At 42.4% G+C, this 23,201-nt stretch overlaps 1 protein-coding gene across 3 annotated transcripts in view; it reads left to right on the top strand.

Annotated features, from left to right (window-relative positions):
- The first annotated feature begins 4,463 nt into the window (after positions 1-4,463).
- Positions 4,464-23,201, top strand: part of PODXL2 (podocalyxin like 2) — a 57,854-nt gene continuing 39,116 nt past the window's right edge. The window contains exons 1-2 of one of the 3 annotated variants that reach the window (XM_019718599.3): positions 4,464-4,621; positions 10,914-11,189. In XM_019718599.3, the coding sequence (XP_019574158.2) occupies positions 4,552-4,621; positions 10,914-11,189 (346 nt within the window). In that variant the 5' untranslated portion in view covers positions 4,464-4,551. Of the gene's footprint in view, positions 4,685-10,913; positions 11,190-23,201 lie in introns of all 3 variants that reach the window. The other 2 variants (XM_088797870.1, XM_019718598.3) reach the window with 2 other exon arrangements.

Below are 23,201 nucleotides of genomic sequence, written 5' to 3'. Positions count from 1 at the left end.
ATAGACTGGTCACCAATAAGGAAATTGAATCAGTCATTCAAAACCTTCTCAAAAGCAAAAGTCTGGGAGCAGATGACTTCACTATTGAATTCTACCAAACATTCAAAGAGGATCTAATACCTGTTCTACTCACACTCTTTTAAAAAAATTGAAGAAGAGACAATACTCCCTAACTCATTTTATGAGGCCAACATTACCCTGATACCAAAACCTGGTAAGAATAACACAAAAAAAGAAAATTACAGACCAATTTCTCTGAGGAATACAGATGCAAAAATCCTACACAAATTTCTAGGAAATCGATGCAACAATGCATTAAAAAGATTACACATCATGACCAAGTAGGGTTCATCCCAGGGGCACAAGGATGGTTCAACATATGCAAATTCATCAATGTGATACACCACATAAACAAAATAAGGGACAAAAATCATATGATTATATCAATAGATGCAGAAAAAGCATTTGACAAGATACAACATCCATTTATGATTAAAACACTTAATAAAACAGGTATAGAAGAGAGATACCTTAACATAATAAAGGCCATATATGACAAGTCCTCTGCTAATCTCATAATTAACAATGAACAACTGAATGAAGCCCTTTGCTCTACATTCAGGAACACGACAGGGCTGTCCCATATCACCTCTGCTTTTCAACATAGTATTGGAAATCCTAGCCAGAGCAATCAGGCAAGAGAAAGAAATAAAAGGCATCCAAATTGGGAATGAAGAAATTAAACTGTCACTCTTTGCAGATGGAATGATGCTATATATAGAAAACCCCAAAGACTCCACCAAAAAGCTATTGGAAACAATATACGAATACAGTGAAGTTGCTGGCTACAAAATCAACGTACAAAAGTCCATTGCATTCCTATATACTAACAATGAAATCTCAGAATAAAAAATAAAAACACAATTCTTTTTGCAATTGCAACAAAAAGAATAAAATTCCTAGGAATAAACTTAATCAAGGATGTGAAAGACCTATATAGTGAAAACTATAAGAGATTTTTAAAAGAAACTGAAGAAGACACAAAGAAATGGAGAGACATTTTCTGTTCATGGATTGAAAGACTCAACATAGTTAAAATCACCCAAAGCAATACACAGATTTAATGCAATCCCCATCAAAATCCCAATGGCATCTTTTAAAGAAATAGAACAAAAAATCATCAGGTTTGTATGGAACCACAAAAGACCCCGAATAACCAAAGCAATCCTAAGAATAAAAGAACAATGCTGGAGGTATGACACACCTTGACTTCAGCTTGTACTACACGGCAACAATAATCAAAACAGTATGGTATTGGCAGAAAAACCAATGCAATAGAATTGAGAACCCAGAAATAAACCCACATAAATATGGACAATTTTTGACAAAGAAGCCAAAAACAAAGAATGGAGAAAAGACAGCCTCTTCAATAAATGGTGCTGGGAGAATGGGAAAACCACGTGCAAAAGAATGAAACTAGACTGCTACCTGTCACCATGTACCAAAATTAATTCAAAATGGATCAAAGACCTAAACATAAGACCTGAAATAATAAACTGCTAGAAGAAAACATAGGTACTAAACATACGGACCTTGGGTTCAAAGAGAATTTTATGAATTTACTCCAAAGGCAATGGAAGTAAACGCTGAAATAAATGAATGGGACTATATGAAACTAAAAAGCTTTTGCACAGCAAAAGAAACCATTGACAAAATAAAGAGGCAACCAACCGAATGGGAGAAGAGTTTTGCAAACAATGCCTCCGTTAAGGGGCTAATATCCAAAATACATAAGGAACTCATACAATTCAACAACAACAAAAAAAACAATGCATTTTAAAAATGGGCAGAGGCCTGAAGAGACATTTCTGCAAAGAGCACATACAAATGGCCAATAGATACATGAAAAAATGCTCAACATCACTAATCATGACAGAAATGTAAATAAAAACTACAATGAGATTATCACCTCACCCCAGTTAGAATGGCTATAATCAACAACACAAATAGTAGGTTACCAGGGGGTAAGGAGGGAGGAGGGTGGTAGATGAGGGTAAAGGGGATCAAATATATGGTGATGGAAGGAGAACTGACTCTGGGTGGTGAACACACAATGGGCTTTACAGATGATGTAATACAGAATTGTACACCTGAAATCTATGTAACTTTACTAACAATTGTCACCCCAATAAACTTTAATTAAAAAAAAAAAGACAAATAGTAACAAGTGTTGAAGAGGCTGTGGAGAAAAAGGAACCCTCATACACTGTTGGTGGGAATGCAGGTTGGTGCAGCCCTTATGGCAGGCAGTGTGGAGGTTCCTCCAAAAATTAAGAATAGAATTACCACATGACCCAGAAATCCCACACCTGGGTATCTACCCCAAAAATCTGTAAACATTTATCCATAAAGGCAAGCGTGCTCCAATGTTCACTGCAGTATTATTTACAGTGGCCAAGACATGGAAACAACCAAAATGTCCTTCCATAGATGAATGGATAAAGAAGTTGTGGTATATATACACAATGGAATACTATTCAGCCATAAGAAAAGATGAAATAGTACCATTTGCGACAACATGGATGGATCTTGAGATTATAATGCTAAGCGAAATAAGTCAGACAGAAAAAGTAGAGAACCATATGATTTCACTGACTTGTAGTATATAAAACTGAAAACAACAAAAGAACAAGACAAACAAATGAAGAAACAAAAACTCATAGACATATAGTTTAGGGGTTACCAGGTGGTAAGCGGGGGGGTTCTCGAAGAGGGTAAATGGGGTCAAATATATGGTGACTGAAAGAGAACTGACTCTAGGCGGTGAACACACAATATGACATATTGATGATATATTATAGAATTGCATATGTGAAATCTATGTAACCTTACTAACAATTGTCACCCCAATAAACTTAGTCAAAATTAAAAAGGAACATCTTTACCTGAAAATTCTAATTTTTCTGTACTGCTTTTCATTATGTTCTTGGTCTTGTCACTTTTCCCTTGTGTAAGGGCCCACTACTTTGTATGGATTAACCAAAAATTCAGCAAGGTCGTTAGCTTGTTAAGTCATCTGTCTCTTTAAGCTTGTCTTCTGCCGCATCCTAATCATGAAACTCATCATTCCCTAAATATGATATAGCATATGCTCCATTTTGTTCATGTTCTTTCCTTTACCTGGCACCCATTTCTGCCCTATCACCCTCCACCCCAATTCCTATTTCTCCTAAGTATTTAGCCCTGGAAGAGTCTTTTGAGATCCTCTATAATGTCTAGTAATATTCCTTTGGCTAGAAGGGTGAGGATATCATTTGAAAAATCTGATTCAATATAATAATTTATTTTGAAGAAGTGTTTTCTGCATATACTATATGTAAAGTAAAATTCCACAAAATTGTGACTGCTGCAGATACTCAAATTGTAGTAATTCCAAAAGGGTTTGGACTTTTCTCTGTTCTTTAAAGAGGTTGAGGTCCTTTCTAATTCTGGAACTACACATGCATTTTTCTCTTTGCCTGTAATGTTCTCTCCCCAACCCAACCTCCTCCCCATTTATCTTTGCAGGTGCCAGCTTAAATGTTTCTTCAGGAAGGCAAGTGTAAAACTTCCTTTCTATACTGTGTCGTTACCCCTTCTACTTCTTGACAGACCTCACTACAGTTGTAATTATGGGATCAGATGTACGGTGTTGATTTTTCTTTGTCATCTCCACTAGACTAAACTATGAGAATGGGGGTGTGACTGCTTTGTTAACTACCGTGGTACTTGTCAGAGGAATGAACTTTAGTTGCCTAAAGGGACAAAACACTTAAAAGACGTTAAGAAACACTGCCCTAATAACTCAAAGCCCACATTTAACAAATGAAGCAACAGAGATCCAAAGGTGCGAAGAGGTTTACTCGTCTCAGTGCCAATTTGAAGTAAGGATGTGCACTATAGCGGCTCCAATAATGGTTCTTTGTTCCCTTCTGGCCCAGCGCATTTGCCTTGCTCTTTTCTTACCTTGGTCTTCACCCATCACCCGCTCAAGTGCCCCTGAAAATCCTTTCTCGGCCCCACTCCTGGAGCTGCTGTTCAACCTCGTGATGTACGATTAGCCATACTCCATCTCTTCATTGTCAGTGGTCACTCCACTGTCCTCTGATGAATCTCATTTGATGCAGATGACCACTCTCTGCCTCCTGGTCGCGCAGGAAATGTTTCTAGGGGATGGGTGACTGGGTGGCTCTAGACACTCACTTCCGCCGCTGAGAACAGGCAGGCGACCGCGAATCCTCTGAGGCGCGAGGTGCGAGGCCCCAGTCTCCACTCGCGTTCGCAGCCCCACCCCCTCCAGCCGTGTGTAGGGCACAAGGCGAAAGGGCGGCCAACCGCGCAGCCGCCTAATGCCCGCGGGGGCGCGCCCGAGGCACGGGGCCGGGCGGGCCGGGGTGAGTGACGGCTTCGTGGGCCAATGAGGCGGGCGCGCGCCGCCGCCGCCGCCTGCGCGGCCCCTGACGCACTCCGAGGTCCCGCGCCGCTGCGGTTGCGGGCGGCGACAGCTGCACCATGGGCTGGCTGCTGCGGGACGTCAGGCTACTGCCGCTGCTGCCTCCGCTTCTGCTGCTGCTGGCCGGGAGTGAGTGCGCGCCGACAGAAGGGCGGGCGGCCGCGTGGACGGGCGGCCTGGAGGCGGTCCGAGGTGCTGGACAGCTCCCCGCCGCCAACAAAGGGCTGGCGCGGGGCGGGAGCGCGGTCTGGCTGGGTGGCGGCGCCGTTCGTCCGCCACACGCGCGCTCTTGAGTGGGGGGCGTGGGGCGACCGCGTGTGCCTGCAGTGTAAGCGGTTCCACGCATGAGCGACACACATACGCACACAGAGACACACGAGGGAGCCGGGAGTGTGGTCAGGCACCTGAACACGCTCTTTGCGGCTCTGCACGAGGGGAGCTCGGAGCACGGCCGAGAGAAGGACGTACCGGCCCGCCAGCCTCCTACACAGCCATATAGGGATGGGAGACAGCATTTAAAGGTCGCACGGGGCCGCGACAGTGAGCATGGGGCGGAGGTGTCTGCAGCAGCGAGGGGAGACTGCCAAAGAGCTGCGACAGTGGAGAGTGTGTTTACGTGTGTGTTGTCGCTGGACAGGACGAGGGGTGTGTCATTGTGAGTGCATGTCCTAGGCTGTGCTGGGCAACTTTATTAGGAGCTGTCAAAAAAGAGGTATGGCAGCCCCGAGGAGGTCTCTGTGACAGTGACACTGCTGGATAGTTTCTGCGCAGCTGACAGCAGGGATGTGTGAGAGACCCTCTGAGACACGGGTTTCAGCAGCTTCTCAAGGGCACTGGGATATATATGGTTGATGATAGGTTTGTGTGGGGGGGGCAGGTGTGAAATGGATGTTCCTGTGAGAAAGAGACAGAGCCTGCAAACAACTGAATGGTGGTCAGTATTTATATCTGTGCAGGAGGTTGGCACAGGGTATGTGACAGCCTATGAGACAGGCCACCACCACAGAATGGGGTAGGGAGAAGGGCTGTCTGCAAGGGAGGGTCAAGTCAAGACATGGCTAAGCAGTTTCTCCATGTGGCTGACAGTGGTGGGGAGAGTATGTCATGAATACATCTTAAAACATGATTGGTAATTGGTGTTGGTGGAGAGGAACACTTGAATGAGTGTGTGTGCGCACTCCGTATCAGACAGCCTGGAGTGATTCCACTTCCAGTGGACACACGGGGAAAACTTGTGTGCGAGTGTATGTAGCAGTGTGCATGGGACACTGGCTAGTAGGCAGTTCCCATGCAGTTAACCCACAAAGAAACAGGCACATTATTTTATATGTGTGAGTGAAGGAGAGACTTGTGAAGGGTTCTTCCTGAGGGGAGGAGCAGTCTTTGCTTGATGGTGGCAATGAGCTGGACCATTGCCATGGCCCATAGTGGCAGAGTCCCAAGCTGGGAGGGGAAAGGGGCCACTACTGAGCATGTCCCACAAAGGCTCAGTTCGGTGGGATTACTTTTTCTCCACTGTCAGTCAGGGATAGGTAAGGACCTAAGTGGTGTACACAGAAAAAATGTCCACGAGTATTTGTCTCAGACACTCACACAACACCTACCTCTATTCCTTGCATACCTTAAATCCTCTGTAAAGAAGGTGAGATTCAACAAATAAATATTGATTAGTTTGCTTTTTTTGTATGTGATAGCCACACCAGAACTAGCCAGCAAAGTGTGTCAGAACATGGCTAGCCATGGATACTGTTGGCAGCTTCTCTCCCTTTTATTCTTTCTCCCTGCTCTTCCCTCCCATACTCACTCTTCATGACACACATTATTACCCCCGTGCATGGGCAACATGTGTGTGTCTAACAGTATGTCTCGTCTAACAGTATGTCTCGTTTTACATACCTTTGTGTGGAAACCTACAAACACCCTTCATCCTTGTTTGTCTGAGATGTGCAGATACACACATGAGTATGTGTGTGTGTGTGTATGTGGTAGGATGACAGTGCTAGACATTTTCTGTTGTAGCTGACACTCAGGGGTGTTGGGACTATGTGACAGATGCTGCTGGGTAGCTCCCGTATTGGTGTCTTAGAGAGATATGGACTTTAGAGCTGCCGATTAGTGGGAGACTGGAGGTGGAGCTGATAGTGGAAATCAGAAAATGACATTTAGATCAGGAGCAGATTGCAGGGAAGATAAAACATGGGATTACTAAGGCCTTGTTTTTTCACTCCCTAAGATACAAGCCTGCTTCATTTGCCTCTTTCTCTGAGTGTGTTTGGGTCAGATTTTCAATTCTTTAAGGATGATCCCACATCCTTTTCATGTCCCTTCTTTTTCTCTCTCTCCCTCTGTTGGGTGTGATGAAATAACAGAAAATTTTAGGTGTCAGAGGAAAAAATCAATTACAAAATGTGTAATTCTGAAATTTAAATCAGGTGGAGTCTCAAGGCAGATCAGTTAAGTGCAAAAATAATTATATACAGAATGGTTAGGTCTTAGCTACTATTTTGGTGGGCAAGTTTGAAAATAAGTAACTTATCGTAATTACCTAAATAATTACCCATTGCCAAGGCTTTTGAAGATATCAAAGTCTATATATAAAGAAAAAAGAATCATCATGGGGAAACATAACTTCAAAAATATGGAACTGTTTACTGGAAAAAGAACGGAAAACCAGATTCCTTTTTTCACACACAGCTTTTCAGTAAAGTTATCAAAATCTCTGTTAATTCCTATCAGACTGTTGGGAAAGGAAGACAAGGAGAGAGAAGGAGAAGAAGAGAGATATTATGGCTTCTCTGCTTAACAGGTGAAAGAGAGAGGTTCAGAGAATGGAGGAATTGCCTAAGTCATGGAAATGGTAGAGAATAGACCCAGTGAATTCATCAGACCACAGTCCTCTGCACAGAGCTTCACTATTAATAAAAAGTATTTTATTCCCATAGGTAGGAAATCAACAGGACTGCTGGCCAGACTTTCCTTAAGAGGGCAGATACAGTTTTGTCAGGATCCAAGCTTTTCTGGAGAGCATGACCAAGTCCTAGATGGCAGTGACTTCTCTGCTGCCACCACAGTTCAGATCTGAGAGAGACAGTTCTTGTGTTTTTGATCCTCCAGTGGTTTTGTAGAGAGTAAAATTCCAAGAATTCTTAAAATCAGTTTGCACTTTTCTAAAAAGGCTGAAGTAATGTCTTTCCCAACATACCTGCCAGAGACTAGGGTATGTACATAAGGATCTGTACCTTATGGTCTTAAATATTGGCTGCTCAGGTGCCCTTGGAACCTGTAAAATTTTTGTTATTATCACAAATATTTCTCATCAGTTAACTTTTTTTCTTCCTGGACTGCACAAGGTTTTCCAGATTAGTTTCTGTTATTTGATTTCCCCTTGCTAGGGACATCACCTCTGCAGAGTAGACTGTTATGTCAGCTAGTATCTTATACAAAACTTAGATTACATTTTCCAAACATTGGTCATTTCCCTCAGGGCAAAGGCTATCTTGTGTTTATCTTTGTATCCCCAGAGAGGGCCTGGTGCAATACATGACACAGAATAGAAACTCAGGGGTAACCATATTCTGTGTAACTGAAAGTCTAATGCAAATTTTACCTCCAATAAGAAACTGCAGCCCACCTAAAACCGAAGTTCAATTCTAATTGGTATTGTATCTGATTGCCATATGATTCTGATTCACTTTCTAAAAATGAGAAAATAACTATTAAGTGAGTATAATTTGTAGGTGACATATTTCCAAACATAGGGTCCACACAGAAATATAAATAAAGGGGATTTTGGTGAAAGTATAGGGAACTACTTTACTGACTTGAGGTCTTTTGCAAGAGGAGAGATTCCGGCACTTTGAGCCACCCTATGGTTTGGATTTGCCATGGGCACCTGAGCAGAGTGCTAGAAGGAAAGGGATGTCTTTCAGTCTTCAGCTCAGGCCTCTTTCCTTGCTCCTTAAATGCTATGAAGTATGTATGCTCTCTTGGGTATTCTCTTCCTTTATCTATACTTTAGAAGAAGGGTACTCAGCCTAACAAGGAGCTTTCCAGTCCTTCTTCGTGGAGCATCTGCAAGACCTAATTACAGCTCTTCTATTAACTAGCTATTTGACCTTAATCTCATGAGGCCTCAGTTATTTCATCTGTAAAACAAGAGGGTTATTTATTCGTTTATTCTTTCATTTGTTCAAACGTCTATTGAGCCCCTATTATATTTCAGAGACTGTCAAAGCATTGGAATGACAAAGCTGAATCTGACACAGGACCCACCGTCTGTGGGCTCACTATTCAGTGAGGGAGTCTGTCAGAAGATTTGGTACAATTCATTGAGAAAAGGAATCTGTTCAGAAGGCTGTGGTAACAGGAGTGGTACCCAGCCTCGACTAGGAGTGGCTAGAGGACACTTCTCAGACGCTGAGCTGGAGGCTGGAGGAAGAGTTAGGCGGTGGGTGGAGGTAACCAGAGGCATTGCCAGCTTCTGGTTAAAGGTTCTTGGGCCCCCTGATGCTATCCCATATTTTCATCCATTAGTCCTACCTTTTTCTCTGAAGACATAGAATAACCGATCTTTATTATTTATATCAACCTTTTATTTTAATATATTTGAAGATACTGACCATTGTCTCTCTTAAATATTCTCTTTTCCTGGCCAAGAATATCCCAGTTGTCTGTTCTTTATAGAGAATAATAATACTTACATTTGTAGAATACAATCTGCTCTTTGTAGCACAGTTTACACACAATGCATGGCGCTTACCTCATTTGATGCCCCTGCCTCTGTGAGGGCTGGAGGAATTATAGTCCTTGCTTTACTGACAAGGAAACTCAGGCTGCTGGTGGTGAAATAGCTACACAGTCACTCAGCTAGGGAAGCCAGAATGTAAACCCGCTTTCCTGGCATCAAGTTCTCTCTACTAGAACATCCTTCTGTCTCATTTCAAGACCTGTATATCCTTGTCGGCATACTTTTTACTTTGTTAAGCCCCTTTCACTCTACCCAGGAATGTTGTCCTTATGACTGCCGTGTTTCCTAGAAAATAAGACCTAACCAGAAAATAAGCTCTAGCATGATTTTTCAGGAGGACATCCCCTGAACATAAGCCCTAATGTGTCTTTTGGAGCAAAACTTAATACAAGACTCGTTCTTACTTTTGGGGCAACACGGTAGATGTTATTCGTGGTCCTGTGTCGCCCCACTGTGCACAGCGTGCACAGCCTCAGGATGCTCATCCTAGCTCTGATAGAACTCAGTTTTGAGTCTGGAATGCCCTTGTTTTCTTTAATGGGCTGTCACTGTGCCGGCACATGCCAACCTTACAGCTTACTATTTCATAAAGTAGTTGTAAAGATTAAAATTCGGATAATGCTTGCAAAGCATTTAGCATGCAGTACCAATAATGTTTGCTTTTATTTTTATTATAAACATCACTAAAATTTCCATGAACTACTGTCAATTCAGGTCACAGTGTACAACAGGGGCAGAGCAGGAAATAACTCCTGAAATTCCCTCTTTCCTGCATCACTAAATGTTAGTCTTAGAAAAGAAAATTCAGAGGTCATTTCATCCACCGTCCTCATTTTTCGGATAGGGAGACTGAGAGACCCAGAGGTTTTAAGCAAATTTCCGGAAGACATATAGCAAGTTAGTAGTATTCATGTAATTAAGTTAGTAATTAAGTTGTGAAACTGTCAAATATGGCTCTATTGCTATTCTTAGTGAATGGGAGTAAGAGAGGAAAAAGAAGATGCCCTTTAATTTCTTTTGTCCATTTGTTTATTTTGTAACAAACAAAGATGCCCTTTAATTTATTGGGTTTTTGTTTGTTTGTTTGTTTGTTTTGTAAATTAGGAGAGAGAGATTCTAAACAAACATGTCATTACCAACACTGGATGAATTGACCTTTGACCTCACATAGTGTTTTTAAAGACTATTAAGGATCCTATATTGCTAAAATAAAAATCCGCTCTTATTGCAGTTTTGGAAAATTTGCAGTCTAGGATAGCAGCCTGGGGAACAATATTCACACAAGATCCTTTAAAGCAGGGACCTCTTCTTGGCTGCATTTGTGCCTCTAGCACCTAGCACAGCTGTGGCAAAGAATGGGTATTCGGTCTACATTTCTGAGTGAATAGATGCCCAGCAGATGCTGAGTCAGTTGATTCCTTACTCTCTCCTGCCCATCTCCCTTTATCTCCCCTTTGGCAGACAAAGAGGGTTGTCCCCAGGGAGGGCTAAATATTTTGGCTCTTTTGAAATAAGAACAGCATCTCAGAATCTCCTTGCAGCCCCTAGGAGTCAGGAGTGTCCCCCAAAGCCCCGCTTCCACCCCACGTTCTTTGTTGTGGAGATATGTCTTAACCCCATGCCAGCCTGTCCTCTATGGCCTCTCACAATCATCTGGCTTTCATGTTTGTGCAGGAGTGTCCCTGGGCACGTTTGCAGCTGGGTCTGATGAGCCTGGCCCAGAGGGCCTCACCTCCACCTCCTTGCTGGACCTCCTGCTGCCCACTGGCCTGGATCCACTGGGCTCGGAGGAGCCCAGTGAGCCCATGGGACTGGGAGCTGGCCTGGAAGCCCCTGGGTCGGGGTTCTCCAGTGAAGAGAGTGAAGAGTCCCGCATTCTGCAGCCACCACAGTACTTCTGGGAAGAAGAGGAGCTGAATGACTCTAGTCTGGACCTGGGACCCACTGCAGGTAGCTCTTCTTACCTAAAAGTATGTTGATTGCAGCTGGGTGTGAGGCAGTCTTGGCAAAATGCCAAAGGACCATTTTCTTCCGTGAATCATGTCTTTTCTCTCTTCCCACCAGCTTTTCCTGTGTATTAAAGCCAAGTCTCTGGGACTCCAAGTGTCTGTTGGCTCAGGAGGCTCTTTTCTCTTTAATATTCACTGCTGTTTAGTGAGCTTGTATCCTGTGCTCACAATATTATCCCCATTTTACACATGAGAAGACTGAGGCTTAGAAAGGTTAAAAGCATGCTTAACAGTCATACAACTATTCAGATGGTCAGTCATGATTCAAGCTGAGGTATTTCCAAGGTCTGGGGTTTTGTTTGTTTGTTTGTTTTTCCCTACCTGCTGTATTGTCTCTGTCGAAGGTTCCTGGAGATCACCACATCCCATGTCCCCCCTTAGGTCTCTCTATACTCATCAAGGCATTCTAACTACCCTGCCATCAGTCATGTACCAGATTGGTTTCTGGGTTTACAGAGCATGGCTGATGGACATGTGGGGCCTGGGCTCAACAGGAATGCATGTATCATGGCTGATTACAAATACAGCAGAGCTCACATGCTTCCAGCTACAGCAGCAGGCACCTGTCTTTGGCCAGCAGGAGCCCATTCTTAAACGTCAGACTGTCAAATTGTGTGTGTGCGTGGGCACATGCATATTGGGGCGGGGTGTTAACAGAATTTGGCCCTAATTTTTCTTTTTAAAATATATAATATTTTGGATTGATGTTCTCTAATTACAAAAATAATATGTGAAAATTGTAGAAAATATGAGAAATACAAAAACAATACAAATAGGAAAATAAAATCTTTCCAGGATGTCATAACTAAAAGATAATTACTACTAGTAGTTTGGAATATACAGTGGTACCTCGGTTTTCGAACGTCTCCATTGACTAACATTTTGGTTTATGAACGCCGTAAACCCAGAAGTAAATGCTTCGGTTTTCGAACACAACTCAGAAGTCGAACATGTCACATGGCTTCTGCTGAGTGCAAGATCCTGAGGCCTAGCTGTCGGCTGTTTTTGTACATTTCAGAACTTCTGGATTATGTTCGAAAACCGAGGTACCACTGTATTCTTCTAGTCACTTTTGTATGCAAAATTAGAATCATAGGGGACATAATATCTTCAGTTAAAATATTTCATAACTGTATTTCCACATCATTAAGTATTTTTTATAACCTGATTTTTAATGACTATATAGTATTTCATCATGTAGATAATCATATGTTTGAAACCAGTTCACTATTGTTGAATATTTAGGTTGTCTTCATTTTAATGCTGCTACAAATATCTTCGTATGTTTTTATACTTTTCTGATTGTTTCCTTAGATAAATTTCTAAAATGAAATTGCAGGATCTAAAGGTGTGTCAGTTAGCATCCCACCCAGAAGCAGATGACACAAATAAACTAAGATAATCCAAAGAGGGTTTATTTATAGATCAGTGAATTTGCAAAGGAATCCAGAGCCAGCGGCAGCAGAGTAATCAGTGCCCTATACCCAAAGAGACAAAGGGAGGGAAGGATGAAAGGACAGAGAGTGGTGGGGAGCAGGTGGCCTGACAGGGAAGGAACCAGGAGAATAAATACCCAACCTCCCTCTCCTCCCAGCTCCTGCCAGGGTCCCTGTCATTCTCCCATACCCACCTCTGTCTGGGAGTCAGGTCAGGAAGCAAGGCATGGCCTGTTGATGTAATCCACTGGGCCACTCTTCCTGGGCCAGGGTAAGGTAGAGAAGGGTGGAGAGTGGATTTGCAGGGGGTGAAGCATGTCTGACACAAAGGATGTGCATCTTTCCACAGGCTTTTGTTAAATATTTCCAAATCACCCGGCAGAAAGGTGGTTCCAGTTTGCATACCCACCAGAAATGGAATGAATGCCAGTTTTTTGAACCCTTCCCACACACAAATTTTGTTATTTATTAATAGAAATCTTTGTCAGTTTGATAGGCAAAATTATAATGGCTCTGATTACTAGTAAATTTTAACTTACGTATGTATATATATTCACATATATATGTATACATATTCTATATATTCTCCATTTACAAATACACGTATTCTTTCATTTATAGTTCTCATGTTTGATTTGAAGCATAGTGTAATTGAGAGAACAGGCTTTGGAGTCAGGCAGACTCCAGTGTAAGCACTGCCGTTGAATAGCTATGTGATTTTTGGCAAGTAACAAGCTAAGCCTCAGTTTTCTCATCTAGGAAATGAGGATAATAGTAGTAACATAGGGTTGTGAGATTTAAATGCAATAATACATTTAAAGCACTTAGCATAGTGCTTGCACATTGTAAGTCCTCTGTAAATATTAACTATTATTACTTTTTATTTTTTTTCTACTGAGGCTTTAATTTTTTTTATCATTGTACACATTTCATGTAAAAAGGATACTAACCTTTTTTCTGACATATATAGAAAACATTTTTCTGGCTTGTCAATTACCTTTATTTTTATTATATTAATTTTTGATATACATAAATTTAATTTTTATAAGCTTAAAATAGTGCTTCTTTTGAAATGTTTTTATGTGTTTTTCTTTGCTTTGTTTCGAAAAGCCTTTTCCTCCCTGAGATATATGCAACTTTATTTCTTCTATTCTTTTTGAGCTTAATTTTTTATATTTCACTCTATTCTAGCTGTGATTTATTTTGGTATGTGGTGTAAGACAGGGATCCAATTCGTTTCCCTCACATATATAAGCTATTGCTGCAGTAGCATTCATTGACAAGTCTCCTCTCTTCATTGAAAAGAAATGCCACTTTTACCTTATACTGGACAATTATAGGTACTAGGTCTTTCTTTGGGCTTTGCCTTTTGTTCAGACTATTGAGATTCTAGTCTAAGACAAGCAGTCACTCAGAGAGCCTGGTCAAGAAATCACCAGTTGTGTGCCTAGACCTTCCTCAGGATCACAGTGGGAAAGCCCTAGCTTTGATTAACTCGGATTTGCTCTGCACCCCTCCCCCATTTGTTTCCCCTCCTTTTTCTCTCACTTCATCTCTCTTATCCCATTGGCTTCTCTAGGTCTCATTATAATAAAAATACCTGGCATTCAGTGAACACAAGCCATGTAATGGACACTTTGCATATATTCTTTCTCCTGCTCATACCAGTTCCACAATGCAGGTCTGTTTCCTTATTTCTATTGTACATACCTGAAGAACTGTGAGATGGGGACATAAGTGTCCTCCAAGGGGAATGGAAAAGGGGTGCAGAGCAGGTGGAGGAAAGAGAGCTGCTTTTGTCCAGGCTCCCTCATTGCTCATCTTCTGATTGGTATGCTTTCCTATAACAAGAGCTTTGCCTAAGCTCACACAGCTTGTGTGTGGCAGAGCTGAGTCTAGAATCAGTTTCTCCTGAGCAGTGATGCCTATGGACCTGTGTTCTTGCCATGAGAGCACATTGATGGTATGTGTTAGAGAGGAAACCAGTACATTTTATTGTCAGTAGTATTGTTACACATCTCATTTCTAGTCTGTTGAGCCTAGAAGAACTAGAGCTGGTGCCTCCCTTTTCCCTCTGTAGCGGTGATTCTCAGAGTCCAATGGCAAAAACAGCTGATGAAGTTTCTGTTTGATGATAAGTGGTGTGACCGTGAGTGGGTTCCTTTTCTAATCTTGGCTTCAGTTTTTTCATCTGTAAGTGAAACCATGGGAATAATAGAGTGAAGTCTTTTTCCGGCTTTAAAATACCATGATTCTCTGACATTTCAAGTGAAAAGGGTATTCTTACAAAGTAGGGAAAAAGAAATGGAATGTAAATTTACCACTCCATCAGCTAGCAGCAAGCCAGCTTAAAGCCCGGTCAATTAATTCATGCAGAATTGTTAATGATTAAGAATGTTTTCCCATGTTACCATGTTTCCCATCTCAAGATTGTCCCTATTGTCTCCCTCCACTGCTTTCACTTTCCAAGCTCCTTCATAGAGTTTTAATTTCCTAGTGAACAAGCTAATTGGTGTTTTACAAGAAAAGAGACAACTTTTTGGGGTTGGCAAGTTCTAGAAACCCAACTTAAACAGGCTCATAGGTGTTTCCTAGCTCAGTAACTGCAGAGCTCTAGGCAGGTGGGGTCCAGGGATTGAACCGGCATCAGAACTTGACTTGCTCCATGGTGCTTTACTCTCCCTCATTGGCTTCATTCTTAGGCAGGTTGTTCCTGTGTGAGGGCTTCAACATCCCCCAGTATCTGCAGTTTCATCCTCCTTTCACGTAGCGACCCCTGCAGGAGAGAACTCTGCCTCCCCATCACTTCTGGAAAAGTCTCAGAGGGAAGTCTCATTAGTCTGGTCTGGGTCATCAGCCCATCTCCAAACCAATCCTAAGGCCTTGGGGACGGAGTGTTCTCACTGGCCCAGAGTGGGTCTTGAGCCCCGCTGAAGCCATGGGGTAGGGTCCCTGGAACAAGAAGAGGGGAGGAGTGCCTCCAAAGGAAAATTGAGGTGCCATTAACAGAAAGAGGGGAATGAAATGTTGGTTGGGCATAAACAACATTGCACTTGAGTAAGGAGCTTTCATAAAGTGTTTTTATTTTATAAATCATTTTCACACACACACACACACACACACACACACACACACACACACACATATACACACACACATATATATTTTACCTCACAGCAACATGATGAATTTTGTAAAAACATGTATGATTAGTATCCCTGTTTCATAGCTAAGGAAACTGGCTTGGAGAGGTTTAAAAGTGGCACTAAATTACACAGGTAATAAGTGGCAGAGCTAAATCTCAAATCTGAGGTTTCTACTCTAAGAGCTTTCTCCTTCTCTATATGAAATCATTCATGAGACTACTTTAATTACTATAGCCTGTAATGAATTTTGTAGAAATAATATCATCAGAGCAGCTGTCTGCTGGGACTTGGACGTGGTTTCTATACAGTGAATCCTTGTAGAGATTGTATCTGCTATAGAATCATTTGACCTTCTAGGTCACTGCCCACACATCAGATTTGTTTACTAAAAGAAGGAACAGCTGACAGAAGCACTTTCACCTAGACACCAAAAACCAACCAAACAAAAAAACCTGTTTTTGTTTTATGCTAGTGTCAACAAAAAACATCCACCCGAAGAGAAAGCTTATAAGAGTTTATTTGAGCCAAACAGACGACAATTGCTGGGAAGCAAAATCTCAATGGATTGAGAAAATGTTCTGCGAAATGGGGGTTTGTAGCTCATTTTATACATAAAATCAAAGGAGGAGGGTTACATGAAATCCATTGCTGATAGATTAAGGGAGTGGGAGAAAGCAAAGCGGGGAAATCTCTGGGGTTGGATAAAAGAAAATTGGAAAGACAGGTATTTCTTTTACATGGGTGGGTGCAGGATAGTTAACAGTTCGCTTTTTATAGCACATAGAGATGGTAATCAGGAGACAAGCATAATAATGAGGGATTTTGCATTGTCCAGCTCTGGTCCGGAAAAAGGATTACTGACATTCCAAAGATGTTATCTTAGGTGCAAAAAGACAACAGACAGGCCCACTTAAACACACAAATTAACTTTATGAAGGAAGCTAAAGATGTGACTTCCCTCTATGGCCCACTTAGTTATGAAATTTTTTATGCTCACACCATCGTATGTGGTTATTTTCAGTCTCTTGAGCTTGTCAGGTTTAATATGTGGCCCCTTTTCCTTCCACTAGTAAATACCATTATATGAAAATTAGAAAAGGCAAACAAGTTAAAAGAAGAAAATAAAAACCACTTATAATCCCATCACTCAGAGTTAACAAATGTAAACATGTTGGCGTATATCTTTCTGGACTTTTTTTCCATATGGTTTTACAAATATGCTTTTTTCCAATATGCTTTTACAAAAAAAAAATGGATTTATAGCATACAGATTTTTCTGTTTCACTTACCAAAATCTTTCCAAGCCAGCAAATACAGCTCTCCAACCTCAGCGTTAAGGCTGAAATAGTATCTCAAGTGATAGGCTCCCATTTCTTCAGTCCACCCTGCTGTGTGAGAGCTGGAAGATTTCCAATCTTTGTTATGTGAACTGTGCCATGATGGGAATCCTTAAAACCAAATTGTGAGCATCCTTAATTGTTTCCTTAGGGTGTACTTCTAGAAGTGAAATTGGGAGTTCAGAATGTTTGTTTTTAAAGCTTTTCATTCACATTGTCCCCCCCCACCCCCCAAAAAATGTGGCCTGATTTCTGTTCCTATCAGCAGTGGATTAAGTTCCTGTTTTCTGCACTGATCCAATACTGGGTATTGTCAAGTTGGTAGGCCAAAAAAATTATCATCTTGTTTAATTTACATTTCTTTGATGACTACTGAGGTTGACCATTAAAAATTAGTTTTTAATTATACTGAAAGTTTTTTCCATTGCACCTGTTTTATACAAATCTATTATGAATTTTGTGAGTGTTTTTATATTAGCACTCGGTTGAATAACTGGTAACTGTCTTGAGTGTTGCACTCGGGACAGTTTTCAGTAATTTGACATTAAAGGGATATTTAAAGTGATCTTTCAAGGCCACTGGCCCTGATGCCTGTTTTAATTCCATGTCTTAAACAGAGGAATCAGTTCATTAATATTTTAGCTGATGCTGAAGGTCATCCATGAGATATGGCTGCCATAATGATTAATATGGATTAATAAGGAAGAAATTAAGTCCAGTGTGACCTGGATAAATTGGGAATGAGACCTACAAAACTAGGATGAAATAGGAGGATGAAAATGCAACATGATCTATTTAGGGAATAAAAGCCAGCACCATAGTGAGATGAAAAGAAAACACCTGGAGAATCCCAGTTGTCCAGTGACCTGGAGCTTCGTCAGAGTGCTCCTTAGCAGCCTTTGAGCAGCTGTCACATCACGTGGGAAGAATGCAGCTTAAGTGCTGTGATACATTCAAATGATGGTACCTGAGTAAAGAAACCTTACATTTTGCATCAGTTACCCTCTAATTAGTGAATCTTGTTTAGTTTCAACAATTCGTTCAGCAAATATTTATTGTGTACCTACTTTGTTGATTTTGTAACCACTCTTAAAACTGGTGAATCCAGAAGTTTTCACAAGAGAAGAAACATGTTAGCAACAGAAGGGTTGCAAATAAGGAATAATTACTGTTGGTTATTTAGCCTCAGGAAAAGAACTCTCATTTGGGGCAACTCAATAAGAGAATATGTAGGTTTTCTTCTTTTCCTGAGGGAGATGCTTCCCAGGTGTTCCTCACTTAGATAAAACAGAAATGGGCTTAAGTTGTAAATGAACCATCACAGTTGATTTATAGAAATTGGGGAGGAAAAAAAACCATCAACACAGCAATGCCTCTCTAAAAAGGCCAACCTGTGTTCTGGAAGAGGCTTGCCAGCCCACCTCTTTTAGACTTACTAGCCACCGGCCAAAGGGCTGAGGCCATCAGATCGTTTCCTAGGCGTCTTCCAGTGTTTGGACCCTAGGCTCCTCAGGGGCCCATTATAATAACAGCTGCCCACAGATGTGCCTACTGGGAGCCGGATTACACGGTGGCAGGCAGGGACTCCACTCCCGCTCCCCACACAAGAACGCAGGACATGGTGAGGCCAAAAAGGAACACCCACAGAGCCATAGGTAGGGGAGTCATACCACTGTATTCTGGATGGTGGCTGGTCGAGACACAAAAGCAAACATACGCCAGTACCCTGAGGGGTCTTCCTGCTCCCCAGTCTCACTGGTGGCCTGTCATGGAGGATGGCATGCTGGGTCTCAGCTCCCGCTCCCCACACAAGAACACAGGACACGGTGAGGCCAAAAAGGAACACCCATGGAGCTATATATAGGGGAGTCATACTATACGGGAGTCACACTCTTGCTGGCGGCTGGGTTGGAGACACAGGAAGCAGGAGCCACACTATCTGCAACCTGCCATTCGCTTCTCTCTGCCAACCAAACTCACTAGCTAGCTGCAATCCACTCTTGCTAGCTCAGCCACCATCTGCTGCTAGCGTAGCCACAGCAGTTATATTAGTGGCCAGTGGCTCACTGGTTACAGCTGATGGCCAACTAGCCACAGCTGATGGCCATCCAATCACAGTTGATGGCCATTTTCTACCTGAGCCAGCACCTTTCCACGTGAGATCGAGAGCCTGGAAACTGTACTCGTGGCTCTGTCCCCACACATGGAAAGCTCAGAGGAGTGCAAGACATGTAGTGTGACTTTCAGAGATTGCCTTGGGGAGAAAAGAGTACTTTCAATGGGCCAAGTATTTTGCATTTATTATGTCATTTCATCTTAGCCTCATGTCCCAGAGGGGTGGATGTGTGGAGTCAATAGGCGGGTCATCCAGAATTCTAGTCCCCAGCAGAACTCTGAAGCTTGGCCTTGGCTTACTTGTCAACCAGTCTCGTGATTCAAGCCCAGCTTTAAAGAGATTGGAAGTAGTAGATGAACTTGGAGAAGTAATGTAACTGCTGTCAGTTTGCTCCTCTGCATCTGAAGCCAACCAAGTCTGAGTGATGACCTGACCAGGTGTCTTGAAAGACTGGCTTTGACCACACAAGAGCCTGAGTTTTACAACTTTACAGCATGACAAGTTTAGCTTCACAGCTTAGAGCAAGTATCCTCCACGCTCTGAGCTTTTGTTTCATCATCTGTAAGAGGAGTGTGATGGGTCCTTGGATCTCACAGGGCCCCTATCTAGCATAAGATACCCTGAGTCTGGGATGGGCGACCTGATTTTCCCCAGGGCTCTAGGGAAGAGGTAGTTTCCAATGACGGCCACCAGGGGGCTGCAGCTTCACAGCGCTGTTACCAGGTGTGTCAGGGAAGGAAGTTCATCAGCCTGAGGGGCAAGGTGTTGGCTGTCCTTTGGTATCTCTTGGACAGTGAGGGGACTGAACTAGCTTCTTCTGAGTCCCCTAGCAACTTAGCCACTCCTTGACCTTCCATACTTTGAAGCCAAGCTGGAGTCTGCCCCTGGAGAGCCTGAGCTGTGGGGGACCCTTCACATCTCTTCAGTACTCAGGGTGTTGCTACCCTCCTGGGAACAGGCTTTTGACTGGGTTTCTCACTGTCTTCAGTGTATCTCTTGGGCATCTCTGCTTGTTCACACCTGTATCTAAGTGTGGGGCATGTAGAAAGTGCTCTGCAGGTATATTCTGTTCCAGATAGGGTTTCAGGGTTCGTGGGGCCCTACAGTCCCTCCTCCAAATGCCTGCGGTAGATGGAACAGAAAGGCAGAACCTGGGGCACTAAACAGGATAGACTCCTAATGTGGAGTTGCAGCTTTCCGTGTCAGAGTGGATGGGTCCCTGGATTTATAACCCATCACTGCATGAGGACACTGGAGGGCTGGGAGGTGACCGACCTTACTTGGAGAGGAGACCCATTCCCTCCTCCCTCCTCCTTGTCTCTGGTGATGCCATCTTCTCCGCTCTCTTTCTTTTCTCTCCCTATCTCCAGCTCTCTCCTTTTTCCTGATCCATCTCACTTATTTTTTTTCTCTTCCTCCATTGCCCGTTTCCCCCTTTTTCCCCTCCAAAATGACTGCTAAGGCTTCCTCTCCCCTCTCAGTGTTGCAAGTCGCTGGAAGCCTGGTCTCCCTGCCTTGGCGTGGACACATGAGTGGGAAAAGCAGTCTTCCCTAACCACCAGGGTTGTTCTTTGTCTCATGGCAACTGTGTTCCTTCCTCCTGGAGCATTCTGAGCTCTTAATCCAGGATGGCCTGCCCGGTCCCCACAGTTTTTCTCTTCTTTTTTGGTGATTCCAGCACATTCACTAGCCCAGTAGTTAAAGTGATATATTCTCATTCTCTCTCTCTCTCTCTCTCTCTCTCTCTCTCTCTCTCTCTCTCCTCTTAATTAACAAAAAAATTTCAAATTTATAGAAAACTTGCAAGAATAATTCTTACATACCCTTCACTCATTAACATTTTGCCACATTTGCTTTATTATTCTGTGTATGTGTATAGACATAGATTTTAAAAAAAAATAAATAGTGTCATACAAGATGTAGTCCTTTTTTTAAAAAAAATTTTATTGGGGAATATTGGGGAACAGTGTGTTTCTCCAGGGCCCAGCAGCTCCAAGTCATTGTCCTTAAATCTAGTTGCGGAGGGTGCAGTTGCCGTTTTCAATCTTTATTTGCAGGGGGCGCAGCCCACCATCCCATGAGGGAATTGAACCAGCAACCTTGTTGTTGAGAGCTCACACTTTAACCAACTCAGCCCTCCATCTGCCTCTCTGGCAGCGCAGTGGCAGCTTGTTGTCTTCAATCTAATTGTGGAGGGCGCAGCTCACTGGCCCATGTGGGAATCTAACCGGCAACCCTGTTGTTCAGAGCCCATGCTCTAACCAACTGAGCCATCCGGCCGCCCCCATAGATTTTTTCTCTAAACCATTTGACAGTAAGTTGCAGACATGATACTCCTTTACCCATAAATACTTCAGTGTGTATTTTTTAAGAGCAAAGACATTTTCTTACTAAACCACAGTACAATGATAAAAAAAATCAGGAACTTGACATTGATATGATGCTATTATATAATTACAAACTTTATTCAAAGTTTGCCAGTTTTCCCAATAGTGTCTTTTATAGCAAATGAAAAAAGTTTTTTTTTTTCTAGTCCACTATCCAGTCCAGAATCACATACTGCATTTAGTTGTCATGTCTCTTTTATTCTGGAAAATTCTCAAGCCTTTCTTTGTCTTTCATGATTTTGACATTTTTGAAGGGGATAGGCCAGTTATTTTATAGAAGATCTCTCAATTTTGGTTTGTCTGATGTTTCCCCATGACTAGACTCAGGTTCTTCATTTTTGGCAGAAATGTCATAGAAGTGCTATTGTATCTTTCTCAGTCAATCATAGCGTGATTCTACTGTTGGATAAAGCTTGGTTTCTTTACTCATTAGTCTAATTTCATATTTGGATCCTGTCCCACTACTAACTCTCCTGAGAACGCCATTTTCATCTGTCCCACAGCTGCTCCTGGATGACTTCCCTTCACACCTCCAGTTTATAGTCTGTGCCCTACTGGGTCTCCCTATAAATTCTTTTTTCTGGTATGAGACATTTCTGATATTCAGATCATATCTAGACTTGTCAATAGATGGTCAGTCCTTTCCTGCCCTGTGCTCTTTCCTGGATTCTGTTTGACTTATCACTCAAGTGCTTATCCTGTTCCTCATCCTTGGAGCAAATTTCCAGAATAGTGCTATTTTTCCTATTATTTTACAGTATAAAAATTATTTTGATAATAATAATGGGAGGAGGAGGAATAACTAAAATTAATCAAGTGTTTGCTCGGTACTACGGGCTGTGCCCAGGTTTTTTCTCATTGAATCCTGACCACCGCCCTATGTGCTAGGTACTATTATTGTTTTACATATAAGGAAAACGAGACACATAAGTAACACAAAGGTGAAGTAACGTGTCCAAGGCCACACAGTTAAGAAGCAGTGGAACTGAGATCATACAGTGAAAGGAAAAGGAATAATTTTGGATGCTGAGAGGTGGTAAAGAAGTAGGAAAAATCCTGCTGATTCCAAGGGCCAGCAAGCATCATTTAGTGATTTGTCAAGTCACTGGAGGTGAGAGGCTGGAAAGGGTGAAGGGAGATGGTGGAGGGTGTAGATTTGGGAGCCTTTAGCATAGAGACAATAGATAAAGTCTGGAATCAGTGAACTCTGTGAGAAAGAATGTAGAAATGATGAGTGAAAGCTAACTATTTGGGAGTGATCACATTTAGGGAGACAGGAGAGGAGCTCATGCAGATAGTGAAGGAGAAGTCTGCACTGTGCTTGGAGGCTCTGTTCTCCACCTAAAGGAGCAGGTCCTGGGTGTAGGAGTCAGAAGATGAGAATCAAGAGCTCTACAAACACACATCACTGTCCTTTCCACTCTGGGCCAGGCACGCTGTTGGGTGCTGGGAATAAAGAAATGAAGAAAACCACCTTGCTTGTCAGTAAGAGTCTGTAATCTTGTGAGTCTTCTTTTATTCTTATTTAGGA

Source organism: Rhinolophus sinicus, chromosome 4 (genome assembly GCF_057876585.1).
Source record: "Rhinolophus sinicus isolate RSI-liver-muscle chromosome 4, RSI-T2T, whole genome shotgun sequence".
Classification (NCBI taxonomy): Eukaryota; Metazoa; Chordata; class Mammalia; order Chiroptera; family Rhinolophidae; genus Rhinolophus; species Rhinolophus sinicus.
This window is presented reverse-complemented; position numbering and strand designations above follow the sequence as displayed.